At 42.7% G+C, this 15,969-nt stretch overlaps 1 protein-coding gene across 13 annotated transcripts in view; it reads left to right on the top strand.

Moving 5' to 3' along the window:
* The first annotated feature begins 2,994 nt into the window (after positions 1–2,994).
* Positions 2,995–15,969, top strand: part of ABLIM2 (actin binding LIM protein family member 2) — a 217,581-nt gene continuing 204,606 nt past the window's right edge. For 4 of the 13 annotated variants that reach the window (XM_073342610.2, XM_073342609.2, XM_073342605.2 and 1 more), the window contains exon 1: positions 2,998–3,388. In XM_073342610.2, coding sequence (XP_073198711.1) covers positions 3,373–3,388 — 16 coding nt within the window. In that variant the 5' untranslated portion in view covers positions 2,998–3,372. Of the gene's footprint in view, positions 3,389–15,969 lie in introns of all 13 variants that reach the window. The other 9 variants (XR_012158735.2, XM_073342606.2, XM_073342604.2 and 6 more) reach the window with 6 other exon arrangements.

Genomic DNA, 15,969 nt, shown 5'->3' with positions numbered 1-15,969 from the left:
ACTGTTATAAAGGAGGAGCTCCCTCATCCTCCTGCTGTCATTTTGTGAATGACTCCTAAGCCTGAGGGGAAACATTGAGACCAAAACTATTTGGTGAACTTCTGTCAAATTTGCAAAAGGTTTTGGGTTGACCAGAACTTCATTTTTTGGCAAATAAACTATTTATCTGATACTTTTTGTCCAGCCCTAATAGAGAGATTAACTTTTCCCTGTATGATACTGCCACAGTTGCAACAACAGAGATTCTTGGAGTCCCTTTCCTTTAAACAAAATGGTGTGGATGGTGCAGCCTTCTCTTTGAGGGGCCCTCTGGTTTGGCAGTTACTTCCCCCTTTGCCCAAAATAGCTTAAATCTGTTGACCTTTAAGTCATGTTACAAGGTCCATTTTTCTGTATTAGCCATTGAGTAGGGAAGGGAAGGTTAATGTTTAGAGAGACTTTGGTTGGGGGTTGTGAGTTACCCGTTGCTCTTAGCTGGATTATTTTTCTAAATAATAGTCAAAGGGTCCTGGAGTAATAGGCACTTTATTGAGAGAGAGAGAGAGAGAGAGAGAGAGATTCTTTTGTATGCTCCAGCTTCTGTGTGTGTCTCCAGTAATGCAGAGCCAGCCAAAACCAAATTTAGTACATCTTTGTGTCACTGGAGCAGTGCTGAGCAGCCAGAGTGTAATGCTGAATCTGACCATTTGAATTTTTTGTTATAAAATCTAAATCGTTTTTGCTTTAGCATGATGTGGTCTTAATATATTCAATACAGTTAGTTGCAATGAGCTATTAACATGTCTTAGTCACAAATATGAAAGATTAGTCAGCAGGGTTCATCTACTTGTGGGAGAGGTTCTGACCTCCTCCACCTAATATGGAAACTTCGCTGCCTGAGATCTCTAACTCAAAGCAGGTGCTGGGTTTCAAGAAGCCACACTAATATAATTACAGGTTTCAGAGTAACAGCCGTGTTAGTCTGTATTCGCAAAAAGAAAAGGAGTACTTGTGGCACCTTAGAGACTAACCAATTTATTTGAGCATGAGCTTTCGTGAGCTACAGCTCACTTCATCGGATGCATGTGATGCACTTCATCCGATGAAGTAAGCTGTAGCTCACGAAAGCTCATGCTCAAATAAATTGGTTAGTCTCTAAGGTGCCACAAGTACTCCTTTTCTTTTTACTAACATAATTGAGTTGGTAAATAGTGTAAACTTGGTCGTTTTCCTTTACTGTGTTTTTATTACAGAAATGTGAAAGTGGTACATTAAAACAGTAAGAACTCTGCATTTTCTTAGCAGCTTTCATGTGAATATCTCAGAGGTGCACGTACATTAACTAACAGAGCCTAGTAGGAAAGGGCTATAGAGAGGGACCACAATATGTGTCACTGGAATGCAGTAGCAGCTGTTTAAACTCTACAAAACATCCGAGGGGGAAAAATTGAAGAACAAACCATGCCCACCTAAAATAAGAGGGGGATTTAGAGCCCAGTTCTGCAATGTGCTGAGTGCCCTCAACTGCCTGAAGCGTTCTGTGTGGCTCGAAAGCTTGTCTCTCTCACCAACAGAAGCTGGTCCAATAAAAGATATTACCTCACCTACCTTGTCTCTTTAATCTCCTGGGACATACATAGCTACAACTACATTGCATATGATGAATCCAGTGGGAGTTAAGGATACTTAGCACCTTGCAAGTTCAAACACTGGGGGAGACAGAATCTTTTATCCGTTAGAAATTGGAGTGATCAGTGAGTTAACACTACTATTCTACAAAATGTGCAATGGATGTCTGAGGGCTTGCTCCTGGGAGGTGTTGAGCACCCTTAGCTTCTATTGATTTCAGGGCGAGGTAAGGGCACTTAGCACATCACAGGATTTGAGGCCCCTGTTGATCAAAAATAAGGGTCAGTACCTGGGTTGTATGAGCTATCCAAAAGATAAATTCTGCTCACTGTTACGCAAGTGTCCATGAGTAACTCTACCTAAAAATGGAGTTACTCTGGAATGATAGTGGTGTAACAGGGAGAAGAATTTGGCTCAGAAGGTAGAATGTTTTGCCTTCCTATTATTTTTCCCCTGTGGTGGTAGTGTTTTTTTCATTGTTTACATTATAAATGAAGCACCCCTTAACAGTGTATTGAATCTTTCATACAAGCCATGTTCCAAGAGGCTTCTCAGGCTTGCTCTATACTACACTGTTAGGTTGACATGAGCTGCTTTGCGTGCAAGTGTCTTCACTGAAATTTGGCTCCCACTGCTGTAAGTGCCTCTATGACAACTGAAAAACACCACCTTCCCCAAGGGATGATAGAGTGGTGGTTGATGTAATGAGGTCGACACCATGTCAGTGCGGCCACTGCATTCCATTGACTATTCCTGCCTTTCAGGAGCTGTCCCACGCTAAGAAAACAATCGCTACAAATGTTCCAGGGGAGGACGAGAGCTGCCAACCTCAAGAGCCAAGTGTGCGCACCCACAAGCGATTGAATAACTGCTGCGGCTGTTTGCCCCCCTAAGGTAAGTCGACATAATTTTGTAGTGTAGACCTGGCTTCAGACGTGCTGAGCATAAATAAAGAGGACCAGCTTCCCAGCGCTTGGTGTCTACATCGTTTGCTGAGGTATCAGCCGCTGAAGCAGAGAGAGGGGTGCTCCCGGCATCCCTTCCACTCGCTCCCCCTGGAGTTTACAAGCTAGGTATTTTTATTTACTAGGCGGGATGCCGGATTAAAGCATGGGGGCTCTTAAACGGTGCTGACCATCGCTGCGGCTGCTTCTCTTAGAGGGTGTGGCCTTGGCAGAGAAGCCCAGTTCCCAGCGCGGCTCGGGTGTGCATCACAGAAGTTGGCATCGCAACAGGGCACAAGCCCACCAGCTGCCCCACCCGCTCCTTCTTGGGGCTCGCTGGCGCAAAGCATTGCGGGGGATGTAGTCCCTCGCCGCGCCTTAGGCGGCTGCTCTCTGGCGGAGCAGCCTACACTTCCCAGGGCCCCCCCCCGCCCCTCTCCCTCTGCGCCAGAGCTGTCAGAGAGCCGCGGTGGTCACCTGGCCGGGGGGCAGGAGCGGGAGCCGCACGGCGGGGCAGGGCTGCGCCGCGCCGGGCTTGCGCTCTGCCTTGCGCCGCGCGCGGGGCGTTTGCAGGGCAGCTGCGGGGCCGGGACGCCGCCGCTCTCGGGCAGTCGGGGATGCGCCACCAGGGAGCGGGGCGTTGAATGAGGCTGCGCTGCCTGGGGAGGCGGCGGCGGCGGCGGCGGCTCAGGGGCGCTTCTGATGTGCACCGGGGGCAGGTGGCTCGGCCCGCCCCTGGCGCTGCGCGCACCATCCGCCCGGGCCGGAGCGGGGACTTGCGGCTCCCGGGGCGGCTGAGAGCAGCTCGCGCGGCCAGACCATGAGCACCGGCACAGGTAGGCGCGCGCCGGGGGGGCTGGCGTGCTCGGGGGCTCGCGGGGCAGGGTGGCTCTTGCTGCCAGCGTTTGGCAGAGTTGTCCCATGTTTATGCGAGAGGTAGACGAGCCCCCGGGGTTCTGGGAGTAGCGTGCAGGAGAGGGGGGCATCATGCGGCTAATTTCCTCCTCCCCCCCCCGCAGCCTGGAGGTTTGAACGCCAGGAGGCTGGGTGGGGGGAAGGGGTGCAGGGCATTAATTGCGGCTGCTTCCAGTCGTTTCATTAAGCTACTGAAAAAAGCTTCTGCATCATTTATGTTTTTTAGGCGGAGATTTCCCTCCCTTTCGGCAGGTTCAGTCACGTTACAATGCAGCTTTTCTTCGCGGGGGGGGGGGGAAGCTGGTGCTGAAAAATATTCCCAACCGATTCCCCCCTCCAAACATCAAATGCGGGCATCCTCTTGCAAGCAGCCGGGTGAGGGTGGGAGCTTCTGCTGCGTCCAGTGCTGGATGCAAGGCGGGTTGCAGAGCCCAGCCGGCGCTGCGCTTCCTAGCGTGCTGGCAGCCTTGGTGTTCATCCACCCGCCGCCAGCCCTCGTGTGGGGGGCTCGTGAGGACTGAATCCCAGAGGTCTAGGTGCGAATCGAACTTTTTAAGGTGTGGTTTTGCTTTTTTTTGCGGTCACGATTAAAAGCAGGGTCTGTAAACTTTTGGCCAGCGGATACCGCAGTGTTGCTGGGAGAGGAGAGCAGCGCAGCCCCCTGGATAGATGGGCAGTGCGCTCAAACACACACACGCCCCTTGTCAGAGGCCAGTAATAAGGAGCCAGCCGTACGTGTGTAAAGCCTGCTTGTTGTGAAGAAGAAAAAATCCGTGTCAAAAGAGCGTCCCCGTTCCTCCTACGTGCAGCTGCTTTCTGCAGCAGAAATATGGGTCAGATCTATTGCTGCAAACTCGCTGCCTACCTTCCCACCCTGCAAGTTGCTTCTGGAAAGTGAACACATATTTGCAAAGGGAAATGTATGGGTTTAAATTCTCAGCCTTTGCAGACCTGGCCCAGACTATATGGTAGTGCACAAGATGAAAATTGGAATGTCTTCTTGGGATCCACAGAATTATATAGAAGTCTGGGTAGCATTCTGTCTCATTCCATGCAATGAAGAAATAAATTGCAATGCATTATATTCACACATGACACCTGTTTAAAATAATATATGCAGCTTCAAATATAGTCAGATATTTGTGTGGAAGAATTTAATTTGGGAGTCCACTTGAAATGTTATTTTAAAAAGATTAAGCATTCACCTGCTTTGCATGGCACTGAAGTACGGGTTAGTCTGGAGCAGAGTTGATTGCAAAATGTTACACAGCTTTACCAGAAAATGTAGGTTTGCAGGGGGGAAAAAACCTTTAAGAGTTGATTGGGGGTTTTTCACTCCTGAGGATAGCAATGACTGCTAAATATACATTTTTCCCCCCACAATAATTATATGTTGAATAGTTACAATTAGATGGTGACTCTGTATGTCAACAGCTGAGTCTAAAGAGGAAGGATGGTGTAGTGGTTAGAGCACATGTCTAGGCATTGGGTGACCTGAGTTCAAACCGCTTTGGGGAAGTCACTTAGCTACTCTGTACCTCAGTTCCTCATACGTAAATTGTGGATGATTCTTTCCTATAGGGGTAATGTGAAGATAAATACGTTAAAGAGTGTGAGGTACTACAGGAATGGGGTCAGGTAGGTACCTAAAATTCACAGAGAATACTACGGAATTCAAGGGATGTCTTTCCAGTTATATTAGTTGGTTTTGGATCAAGGGCACAATTTCATCTTTATAATTTTAATATAAATTGAATATAATGATAAACAAGTTTTATATATATACCTACGTGTGTGTGTGTGTATACACACACACACACACATAACACTGCAGAAATGTCAGTGGACAGCAGCCTGGTGCAGATTAAATCTCAAAAATGTGTATCCCAGCCATATTGAAACAAACAAATTTCCTTAGTTATATTTAAAAAATCCCCAAACAAAAACAACCCTCCCAAAACTGACAGAATTTTAAAAAAACATTTTTCCCCCTGCATTTCTCTGTCTGGACATGAAAACAAACAAGCAAGCTTATAATCAGTTTCTACTAATAATTACATTTCAAGCCCAAACTTTTCTCCACTGAAGTCAATTGTTTTTTTTTTACACAGGTATTAATAATAATCATAATCTATTTTTATAGAAGGGGAAAATGCTGCTTAAAGCATCTGCCCCCTAGCCACTACCCTGCTTCACAAAGGGGACAGAGATAAGAGTGGAAACAACTTCCATTGCTTTGTTTGCTCCCCTTGCTTATTTCTACAGGATTAAGGTGCTCAGCAAAGGGAAGTATATATGCCTTTATGTTGTTGGACAATTTGTATGCACCCCTCAACACATCCTTTTGGGTGGATACTACCGAATTTCGTTTCTTCCCTATGTCAAGATGTATTAGCATTGTGTCAAGGCATTTAACTATTGTTCTTTGAAATGCTGGAATAGTTTTGTCACAACCTGTCAGTTGATATTCATGCTGTGAAATGTAGACAGAATATTTGTTTTGGATAAAGCACACTTATTTGTTGTTACATGTTTTAGAAAAGGGCATGAGATGAAAATTTGTATTGAACAAATGAAGGTTTTTATCATGATTTTTAGAATCGTTTCCATCTTCTGAAGAGCAAATGTTTCTTTCACTGGTATTAGAAACCACATTGGTGCATCCATTTGGGAGACTATCATAATTTCATATTTCAAGTCCTTTTATGTGTAGAGAAGGAATAAAAATCTAAAATGCAACCAAGTTTGCTCCAAGGAAACATGAAACTGCTGAATTAATTGAGAGGATATGATTCCTGATGTGTAATAAAAAGTATCATTTTAAAAACACTTTATGGATTTTTTTGTATGGATTTTTTCACTATTTAGAAGCTGTTAATTTTAGACTCAAGCACAGTGGTGGCCATTAAACAGTCAATATTTGGTAACATGTGTCTCATGAGACGTGTTAAGTATCTGAAACACCATTGTGTGATGCCTGTTGGCAGATGCTGAGGTTTCAGTGGTGACCCTCCTGCCTCCCAGGACCTAGTTACTTTTGTTGACAAGATGAAGATGTGGTCAATCTTTATGTATTTTCAGTAGATGAACTAGAGGTGGTTATGTAGTGAAAATCCTGATTTATGGTTTCAGTTGGGGGGGAAGGGAGGGTACAGTTTCATTGGATCTCATTACACACCAAAAGAAAAATTCACCCCTGTGCAGAGCACCAGCTTAAGGCATATGCATCATTTAACTCTTCAGAATAGGAGGAGGTAAGTAGTTCATTGCACGAAGTCCTGGCCCATTGCACCAGGGTGAATTTTATCCTATTTGCAAGAATTTGGATATTCATGGCTGTAATCAAGAATTCCAAACTTTAGCATGCATTATTTTGTCGTCCTCTTGTTGTATTTTTAAAAGTTTTGGCTATGCAATTTGAAAGGCTAAATACCATGTGAAGTCGATGACAACACAAATAACAGGTAGCAAACAGGTAAAGTGAACAGCTCAGAAAACCCACAGACTGAAAATCATTTGGTGCATACTTCTGAATAATGAAAATAATTAGCAGAAGTTGGGATCCATTTACAAACTATTAGCTAATGCCCAATGGGGCTAAATTAGCGATGAATATTATTTGTAATGATTGACTAATTCATGCACTTCTAATATGGACACAGATTATTTGGGTGTTTTTCTTTGACCATTGTCTGAAAGGTTTGAGAGATTAGAGCTTTCTAAACTCCTGCAAGTATTGCACTTATGCTAAGATGGTCTGGAAGTCATAAAAATGACTTTTAGGGTTTCATCTTTATTTTTTCAGTTTACTTACACTGTTAATTTTGCTCAGTTTACAAGCAAATCTACAAGTTGAGTAGATTTTTTTCCCCCCCTCCTACTATGGTTCCCAGCACTGCAAACTCAGCCTGGGATCTGAAAATGAAATTGAGGGTTTTTTTCTGCACCCTACATCCTGCTTAGTAATAAAGTTTCTTGCATGGGAGCTTAGCTGATATCTTTGATGTTGTGTGAAGTCAGATTCTTCACAGCTTATACCACCATGGCTTTGGTTTTTCAATACTAGCAGCTGTAAAAAACTCATTGGTAAAGTAATTAACTATAACTCAGCTGCAAAGGGTCAAATTGTGTAGACTATTTACAGAGCTGTATGAGGCACATTGTTAGCCTTCTTGGATTCTGGTCTCATTATACCCTAAGGAGATTACTGCACCCCTGGGGCTGCAATAAGCCCTGTAGACTTGCTGCAGAGGGATAGCAAGTACCAGTCTAGAGTCCCTTGCATGACACTGTTTCCCATTCAGTCTCCTTGGTTGTGATTCAGCATTACCTTCCCATCTCAGGATGCTGGAGATGCACTGCTTCCTTTGCTCCATATGTGGAAGTTATGAGCTTAGCCATGGCCACAGCTTATGGGGAAGGGGCAGAGTTGGTCAGTCACAAAGTTGTTTCACAGTGGCCCCTAGGGCAGTTACCCCTCTCCACTTGGAGTACGGGGTAGAGCTGTATAGTCAGTGAGCCCATACATGATGTGTGACTTCCACTCTACACCGAGGGGCAGGTGTAGATAACCTTCCTGAATGTAGACATTAATCTCTTGGCGACTTCCACCTTTATGTTCTACCCATGATTATTTTCAGACTGGGAGATCCACAAGCTCCTAGGCCAAGATTGTTAAAAATGGGTGTCTAAAATTAGGCTCCTAAATAACTAGCCTGATTTTCAAAGGTGCTGAGCACCCACTATCTCCCACTGAAGTGACTGGGGGCTGCTCATTGTGCAGCACCATTGGAAATCAGGCTAATTATTTAGGTGCCCTTGTATGAATTTGGGTGCCTAACTTTATGCACCCATTTCCTTAAAATCTTCGTCCTAATATCTATAGCTTTTGTGGTATAATAACACAGTAAAATTAATCTGGAAGACCACTGGGATTTTTTAATGGGTCACATGTCTGTAACAACCATCACCACTCTCCCAAGGCCTTTTGTTAGGTTTTATCTGCAGATGGCATTCAAAATATACCACTTGATCTTTCCTAAAGTGCGCCCCCCCAAAAGAAGTATTGTGACGAGTGGCCCAGTGCTCCTGTTCAAGTGAATGTCTTTGAAATACAGTTTCACTACCTTGGGACCCAGTCCTGATTGTTTTGAAGTCAGTAGAAGTTTTGCCATTGACTTCAACAGGAGCAGAATTGGGCCCTTGTTCTCTTGGCAGAAGTTATATGTTGAATAGTTTTATTTAAGACAGCTGGAGTTTCCTTTTGAAGTAGAATGATTTCCATGTGAGATTTGCTCCATAAACAGGATTATAATAGACAGCATTCCATACCAAACATGAGACATTTAGTAACAGGCATTAACATTTTAGTTGCAGTTTGTCATGCTTATTTTCTACTCAATAATTTTGCTTTTGTTTTAGTGGGCCAGGGTTCCATGTATAGTCCCGGGGAAATATACAGGTAAAATACCAGTTAGCATTATATCCACTAGTAAAACTCAATATGGTTTGGTGTGCTTCCCAGTGTGAATGAAAATTATGTCTACAAAACTATTCTGAAAAGCAATTACGTTGCTGTTCAGTGCCACATTTTATTTTCTTACTGATGGTCTTCAAGTTAAATGAACTAAGACATGATCCTGGGAAGTGCTGAGCTTCTCCAGCTCCCACTGACTTCAAAGGCAGTAGGATCAAACCATGACTCCTTTTTAAAATGAAATAATTGGCTAGTTATGTGCTTCATGGAGGAAAAAAAATAGTAGAAGTGATTTGTTCCAAGTTCATATTAATTAGCTGTAAATTTCAGTGAGTAGGAGCAGGCGCAGGATTAGGCTCATGCTGCTAATCCAAAGGTATTTTAGATTACACAAACTTTTTGCCTGAATATTTACTTGATCCCAGATTTATCTGACCTATTTTAAAGTGAAAAATAAAATTCTCAAAGTCTATAAATACATACTATGTAGATTAGTGCAAGTGTCACTTACTGGTCAGTGAGTGTTACAGCCCCCCACTGGGCCAATCCATGGGGGATATGGGGCTGTCATCTCCTATGTGACAGGCAGGGATACTTACCCCATCCCTAGCAGGGGCCGTGGTAAACTCATGTCCGCTGTGGTTTGGACATAGATGGGGCCTGAAACACACTCCCACCTGTAGATTACACAAGTTGTTAATTTTGGAAACATAGTGTTCAAATGTTAAAGACTGCTTCAGGGCCAGTCATTTTGGTCTTGTATGAGTCTTTAGTACATATTGAAACAAAACATCATAACAGCACTAAAGGTGGTTTAAACGTTCTAATAAATGTTTCCAAAATTGATATTTGCATTAAAATATGCATCTTCTTGATAACACATTGCAGTCTGCCAGGTAAATATAAGTACAGTAGAACCTCAGAGTCATGAACACCTTGGGAATGGAGGTTGTTCGTAACTCTGAACAAAACATTATGGTTGTTCTTTCAAAAGTTTAAACTGACCATTGACTTAATACAGCTTTGAAACTTTATTATGCAGAAGAAAAATGCTGCCCATAACCATCTTAACTAAAATGGAACAAGCACAGAAACAGGTTCCTTATCAAATCTTTTTTTTAATTTTCCCTTTATTTTTAGTAGTTTATGTTTAACACAGTGTTTGTTTGTTTTTGTCTCTGCTGCTGCCTGATTGCATACTTCCTGTTCCAAATGAGGTGTGTGACTGACTGGGCAATTTATAACTCTGGTGTTTGTCACTCTGAAGTTCTACTGTAATCCACAAAACTAAAGAGTCTCATCTTTCTGATTCCATGTTTACAGCCAATTTTTGGATGTGTATATCAAACCCTTCACAAATTTCAGTTCTGAGACTCAGCCCCATCTTCGTTGTGGAAAAACAGTGCCAGTCACTTGGTTGAATAATGTTACCCCTTTTGACCTGAGCAGTTAACCAAAGTTTCGGACTGTGCAGGTTGTTAGGAGGAGAAATTGATGACAGAGTCAAGCATCTTTGATGCAGTCTTGTTTGTTTACAAGGAATGTACAAAGTCCCGTTTCCCTGAACAAAGGAGCAATCCAGCAGAAGGAGCTCAGAGCTCTAGGCCCGTTCCCTCAAAAGCTCCCTCTGTAAGGATTTCTCACATTGCTGGTTCAGCCTGTGTTTGGCTTTCTGCTCCTTCTCTATCTCTGTTTTTGTGCATTTCTTTTGCTTCTTTCTGACTCTCACACACGTGTACATCTCTGCTAAAAGCCATACCCAGCCAAGTCCTTCTCCCTCATCATTCAAATTCCTGAGCAGCCTCACCTGTGCTTTATTTTGCATGGTGACATGTGCCTATGTTTGGGGGTGTAGGCTGTTATTGTTTCACAAAGGACCTTAAGTGTTTCTTACTGGTATCTTAAATGAAGGGCAGTGATTATATTTCCCCCCCCACACCATTTTCAATGAGGTTTAGTCCAACCTATAACAATAGTATGTACTGCTTCACTTTTGCTAAAACATTTCCTTTTCCTTCCCAGAAATATCAATAAATCTGCAAATATAAACAAAAATCTGTTGACACAGTATTATGCTATTGTGAGCCCAATACTGCACTGAATCTGAGCGTTACCCATCCCACAGAAGCTACATTTTCAAGGTCGAAAGTATTAAGGACGTTAATAGTCACTGACCAAAAAAGAGGTCATTGCACCTATTGTATTCCTTGATGGTGCAGAAGATATCCAACAACCCTATTACTCAGCATTTGTTGCAGGGTTAAGGTTTAGCATTCATTCACTGAATCTTCTGGCTTTTTTTAGAGTAATGCCTCACTATTTTCCAGTAGTGTGACAGCATTGATTTGTCAAATGTTAGACACAACTGTCGGGTTGAAATACCAAATAGCTTGCTTCATATAACAAATCTGCGACTGCTAATCTTGCATATTTTAATAATGTCCAAGTCTTATGGCTGTTTGTGAACTCTAAAAGTTACACTTATGGAAAAGAGGCATCAAGATAAGCCATAAAATTCTTTCATGCCCTCCACCTACTCCGTCTCCATAGTGTTGTCTCCAGGACTCCTCCTCTGTAAATCAGTGTCAGGAGTCTGCACCCAGCCTCTGATTTTGTTGTCCTAATTTCATTCTCCCCTCTACAAATTAGTCCAGAAAAGAGACTCATTCCTAAAGGCCTGTAAAACCTAGTCATGTCCTTAAGGAATTATTAACAAAATACCCAATAAACTCAAATACCCCCCCATTAACAAAAATTGTGCAGTTAATAAGATGGCTGTTAACATCATCTGCGTGTGGTCCATTTAGTCTGTAAACTTTTAGGGACATGGATATTGCCTTTCTCTTCATCTGTGAATCTGGTGCGTTATAAACAATAATACTGTTATGTTTATCCCCGAACAAAACCCCCCCTAAGATAGAACTTTCTGTATGGAAATCCCTGCTATACTTTGCAAAATTTGCTATATTTTGCTACTCTTCTCCCACTAAAACTCTAAAAAATAAAGTCTGGCCCATAATATGACCAAAAAAAAAAAAATGGTGCACACAAACGAGCAGTAAATGTGAAGAGTTTACTGCTGTAAAATCAATGGAGGAATCCTGGCAAATCTAGATATTCCACCCAAGGAGTTTAGTTTCCTTTCTGGATCCTATCTATGATGCTATTTCATTCCAAATAGAAGTCAAGATTGTATCTAATGTTACCAGTTAGGTAAGGGGGGGTTACAGATTTGAAATATAAACAGAAGCCCCAGGAAAATGCTTATATTTTTATATGGTATAAAAAGTTACACGTACAGGTGTGCGCTATCTGCAACAATGCAGCCCCGCCAAGGAATCTCTGTTTAACATATATTAAAGCTCTCCCCATCAGACCTCAGCCAGCAGCTGTTACTGTCAATTGGGGAGTTGTTTAAAGTGGTATGTGACCTAATGGTCCAAAAAGACAACAAGGGACTCGGTCATTCTAGAAGCACTGACTGGGGCATGTTCTCAAAAATGCAAAAAGGCAATATTTACATATTTTAAACAAGGCTTTCTAGTACTAGATGGACGTGTTATTGCCCCACTCCCTGAGCACCACCCACATTTATAACTATGTGGGAAAGTAGGGGTCCAGGCCAATAAACTGGTTGAGTAGCCACAGAAGCATTCCTCATTCCCAATATCATGGTGACTAAGGATTAGCAGTAAAAGAGAGGTGAAGCCAGGGCTCTGCTGCCTGGTGCTGCATATCTTAAGGGCTTTATTGATCCAACTGAAATCAGTGGCCAGCTATCGAACCAGTTGCTGTGTATTTTACAACTCTGATATCTGCAATATCTAACATGGAAAATATTTCTGATAGATTCCAGGCCTGACTAAATAATGCTCCCACTTCTGCAGCCCTCAGTGTGCGTCAGCAATGTGAAAGCTTGGCAATGCTTTATTGGTGCGAAAATCATCCCAGACCTGGGGGCCTGCACACAGGTTCAGTGTACATATTATTTGTTAATTAATTTTGACTTGCTACATTGGTCAGTTGGTCAAGACACACTGGTCATCTTTGTTACAAACCCATAGAAATAACTAGATCCAATCTCTGAAAGATAAAATCTCCATTTTTTGGTCCCTCGTTGGCATCTCCCTCTTGAATAACCATGGGAGCACAGGTCAGCTTTACAGCTTGATATGAGGGTCCCCACTGATTCTGCAATGGAGGAAGTGAATGTCATGCTTAAGAACCCTCTACTGAATGAGGAGATTGCCAGAGTACCTCACTTGAGCTTTACTGCCACCGTTTCTCACACATTGTTATTCTATGTATTGTTGGTAGCTCGTATAAAGTTCTGGCTTATGAACCTCTCCCTAATGACTGACAGTTTCATGATTCCAGAGGAACATAGCTGTGGATGGAGGTTGTGGCTGTGGAGGGAGACCTAAGCTCTGTGAGGAAGGGGAGGTGGCTAGGCCCTGTCAAATGAAGGGCATGACGTTTCAGATTTGGACCAGGCTCTTTAGCCGCAGGGGAGCCAACACAAAGCAGAGTACCCGGGTAATGTATTCAGAGACCTGTGTTGCTGAGCAGACATTCTTCTGTATTGTGTGTCAGCTGAAGATTTTTCTGGTTATTAGGTTTTGCTCCTAGATAGGAGTTGCAACAATCGAGTGTGGAGGTCACAAATGTGTGGATTCCTGCATCTGATACAAATGGGGTGCTGTCATTTGGCCATTCGTAAATGAAGAGGGTGTTTTTTATAACTTTTGACATTTGGGCATCCCAATGCAGGGGAGAATCCAGGAGTCCTTTTCCCTAACTAGTGCTCATTCATCTCTCTCTCTCTCTCTCCCAGGTTTATTTTCCATATCACTGGGGTTCTCAAGCTTTTCATAGTGTGGCTCACATCTCCACCTATTTGCGTTAGTGGAGACCGTTTCCCCTCCCATTGGGTGATGAAATGGCATTCTTCTGGCAACTACAGCAGGTGCTTACACAGAAAAGGGATATTGGTAAAGTATTTAATTTAGGTATAGTTTCTTTTAATTGCAAATGAAAACGAGGAGGAGGAGACAGCAGTATAAGAGCAGCCAGCTATGCGTTGGTCTCAGATAGTTTGTGGTTTGGGAGCCGTTACTTATCATATCCACTCTCAGTCCATTTTCTCCCACTTAGCTTCCTTTGGTTCCCTCTCAGCCCCAATACCCCATCACAGTACCTCTGGTGCAGGGGAGATGAGCGGAAACACGGACATCAGCTTCCAATCTGGGCCAGTAGCCAACTGCATGCAGCTACAGCTGAGCTGGCCTTGATTCTGTGGGTTGGGTTGAGGTGAGAGCTCACTAGGACACTTCATGGGAGGAGGGGCAGAGGAGCAACCACATTATATGACAGGCCTGGGAGCTGTACTTGAGCTCACTCAGTCTGATGTCAATTTCATCAGCTCTGTTGCTTGATAGTTCCTTCCGCTGCCAGTCTACTGGGTTGTGTAAAACCCAGACAAAACACTATTTTCTGTTTTGTTTTTAAAGGGGGCGGGGGGAGGGGGAATATGGACAATCCCTGAAAACAGCTTTCAGGGAATCGCAGTGACTCTGTTCATTTATTATAGTGAGATTGTGGTGTTTGTTCACATTGATGCACAGTGGGATGTAGGCAAGTTGGTTAATTTTTTTTGTGGGGACAGGTAATAGAATAGGATGAAAACATTCATGGAAAATATTTTACTGGCTTGGCAAAAAAATGCTATAGGGATGTGTCCATAATAATTTACATGGTTAATTTATTTCCATCTACATTGGTACTATTGATCAATTTTGAAGACAGAAAGCTTGTTCTGATCTTACTTATACTAGTGTCAGTCAGGAGTAACCCAGCTGAATTCATGAGTTAGACTGGTGCAAAATTGCTGTGACGGACAATGGAATCTGGTGTCAGTGAAAATCAGGGCCAGTTTTGTTTTAATAAATATATTTCAAATAAACTGTAATTCTGCAGGCTTCATTAGAGACTTACTATCCCTCATACTAAACGATAGTTGAATTTCAGTGAGAACATAAGTGTAATTTTCAAAACAGATGTCTTGTAGCATTTCTTGTCTCTAAAACACAGTTTAATGCATCCGATGAAGTGAGCTGTAGCTCACGAAAGCTTATGCTCAAATACATTTGTTAGTTTCTAAGGTGCCACAAGTCCTCCTTTTTTTTTTTTCAGTTTAAACTCAGTTTATGTTAAGAAAGTCTTGAAAGTTATTTTCAGAACTGTAGTAGTGAACTCACTGATGAAGCACTTAGCAGCTAGTCTTAAATCCTATGATCCCCATAGGGAATGCCTGTTATAATACACTTTGGCAGAGCTTCAGAATTAAGCTTTGACAAGCTAAATTTATCTTGCGCATGTCCAGAGACCCTTGGGGAAACACAAGTGCGAATGATATGGAGGCCAACTTATCCAAGAAATTCAGCTACACACAAGAAGATTAATTTGACTAATACATGCTTATATTCCATCAACCTAAGGAAGCTCCTCAAAAATTTGATGAAGAGTGACAGCTGAGTTTGATTTAATAGCTATAATGATATAAGTTTACTTTTGAAATAAACATGTCCTGTTTAATGACATTGAAGCTGTTTGCCTTTGGGCCTGACTCATTCAAGGAGGTCTGACTAATATTACCAGTGTGATTCTAAAACAACTTACAGGAACCAATCCTGTAAACCTTTAATACTTGATTAGTGCTTTCCATCATGAATAATCCCACTGATGTTCATGGGACTACTCGCTTCATGATAAACATGAAGTCCCAGCTACAGCAGCAAGCTCTGCTTGGGGCAGAGCCCCATTAAAGTCAGTGGAGCTCAGTATGGGGCAGAGGTCTACCCATATAGAACTCATTGCAGGATGGAGACCTAGCGTGATAGCAACTGTTTGCTGGATCAGGCCCCGAACGATTTTATCCCCAGCAAAGGAACCTAATTGCACCTAATTTCAAGCACCTAACTGCATTGTGGGTGATTATTTAAAATATATAAAAAATAAAATCTCTTT

Source organism: Lepidochelys kempii, chromosome 4 (assembly GCF_965140285.1).
Source record: "Lepidochelys kempii isolate rLepKem1 chromosome 4, rLepKem1.hap1, whole genome shotgun sequence".
Lineage (NCBI taxonomy): Eukaryota > Metazoa > Chordata > Testudines > Cheloniidae > Lepidochelys > Lepidochelys kempii.
This window is presented reverse-complemented; position numbering and strand designations above follow the sequence as displayed.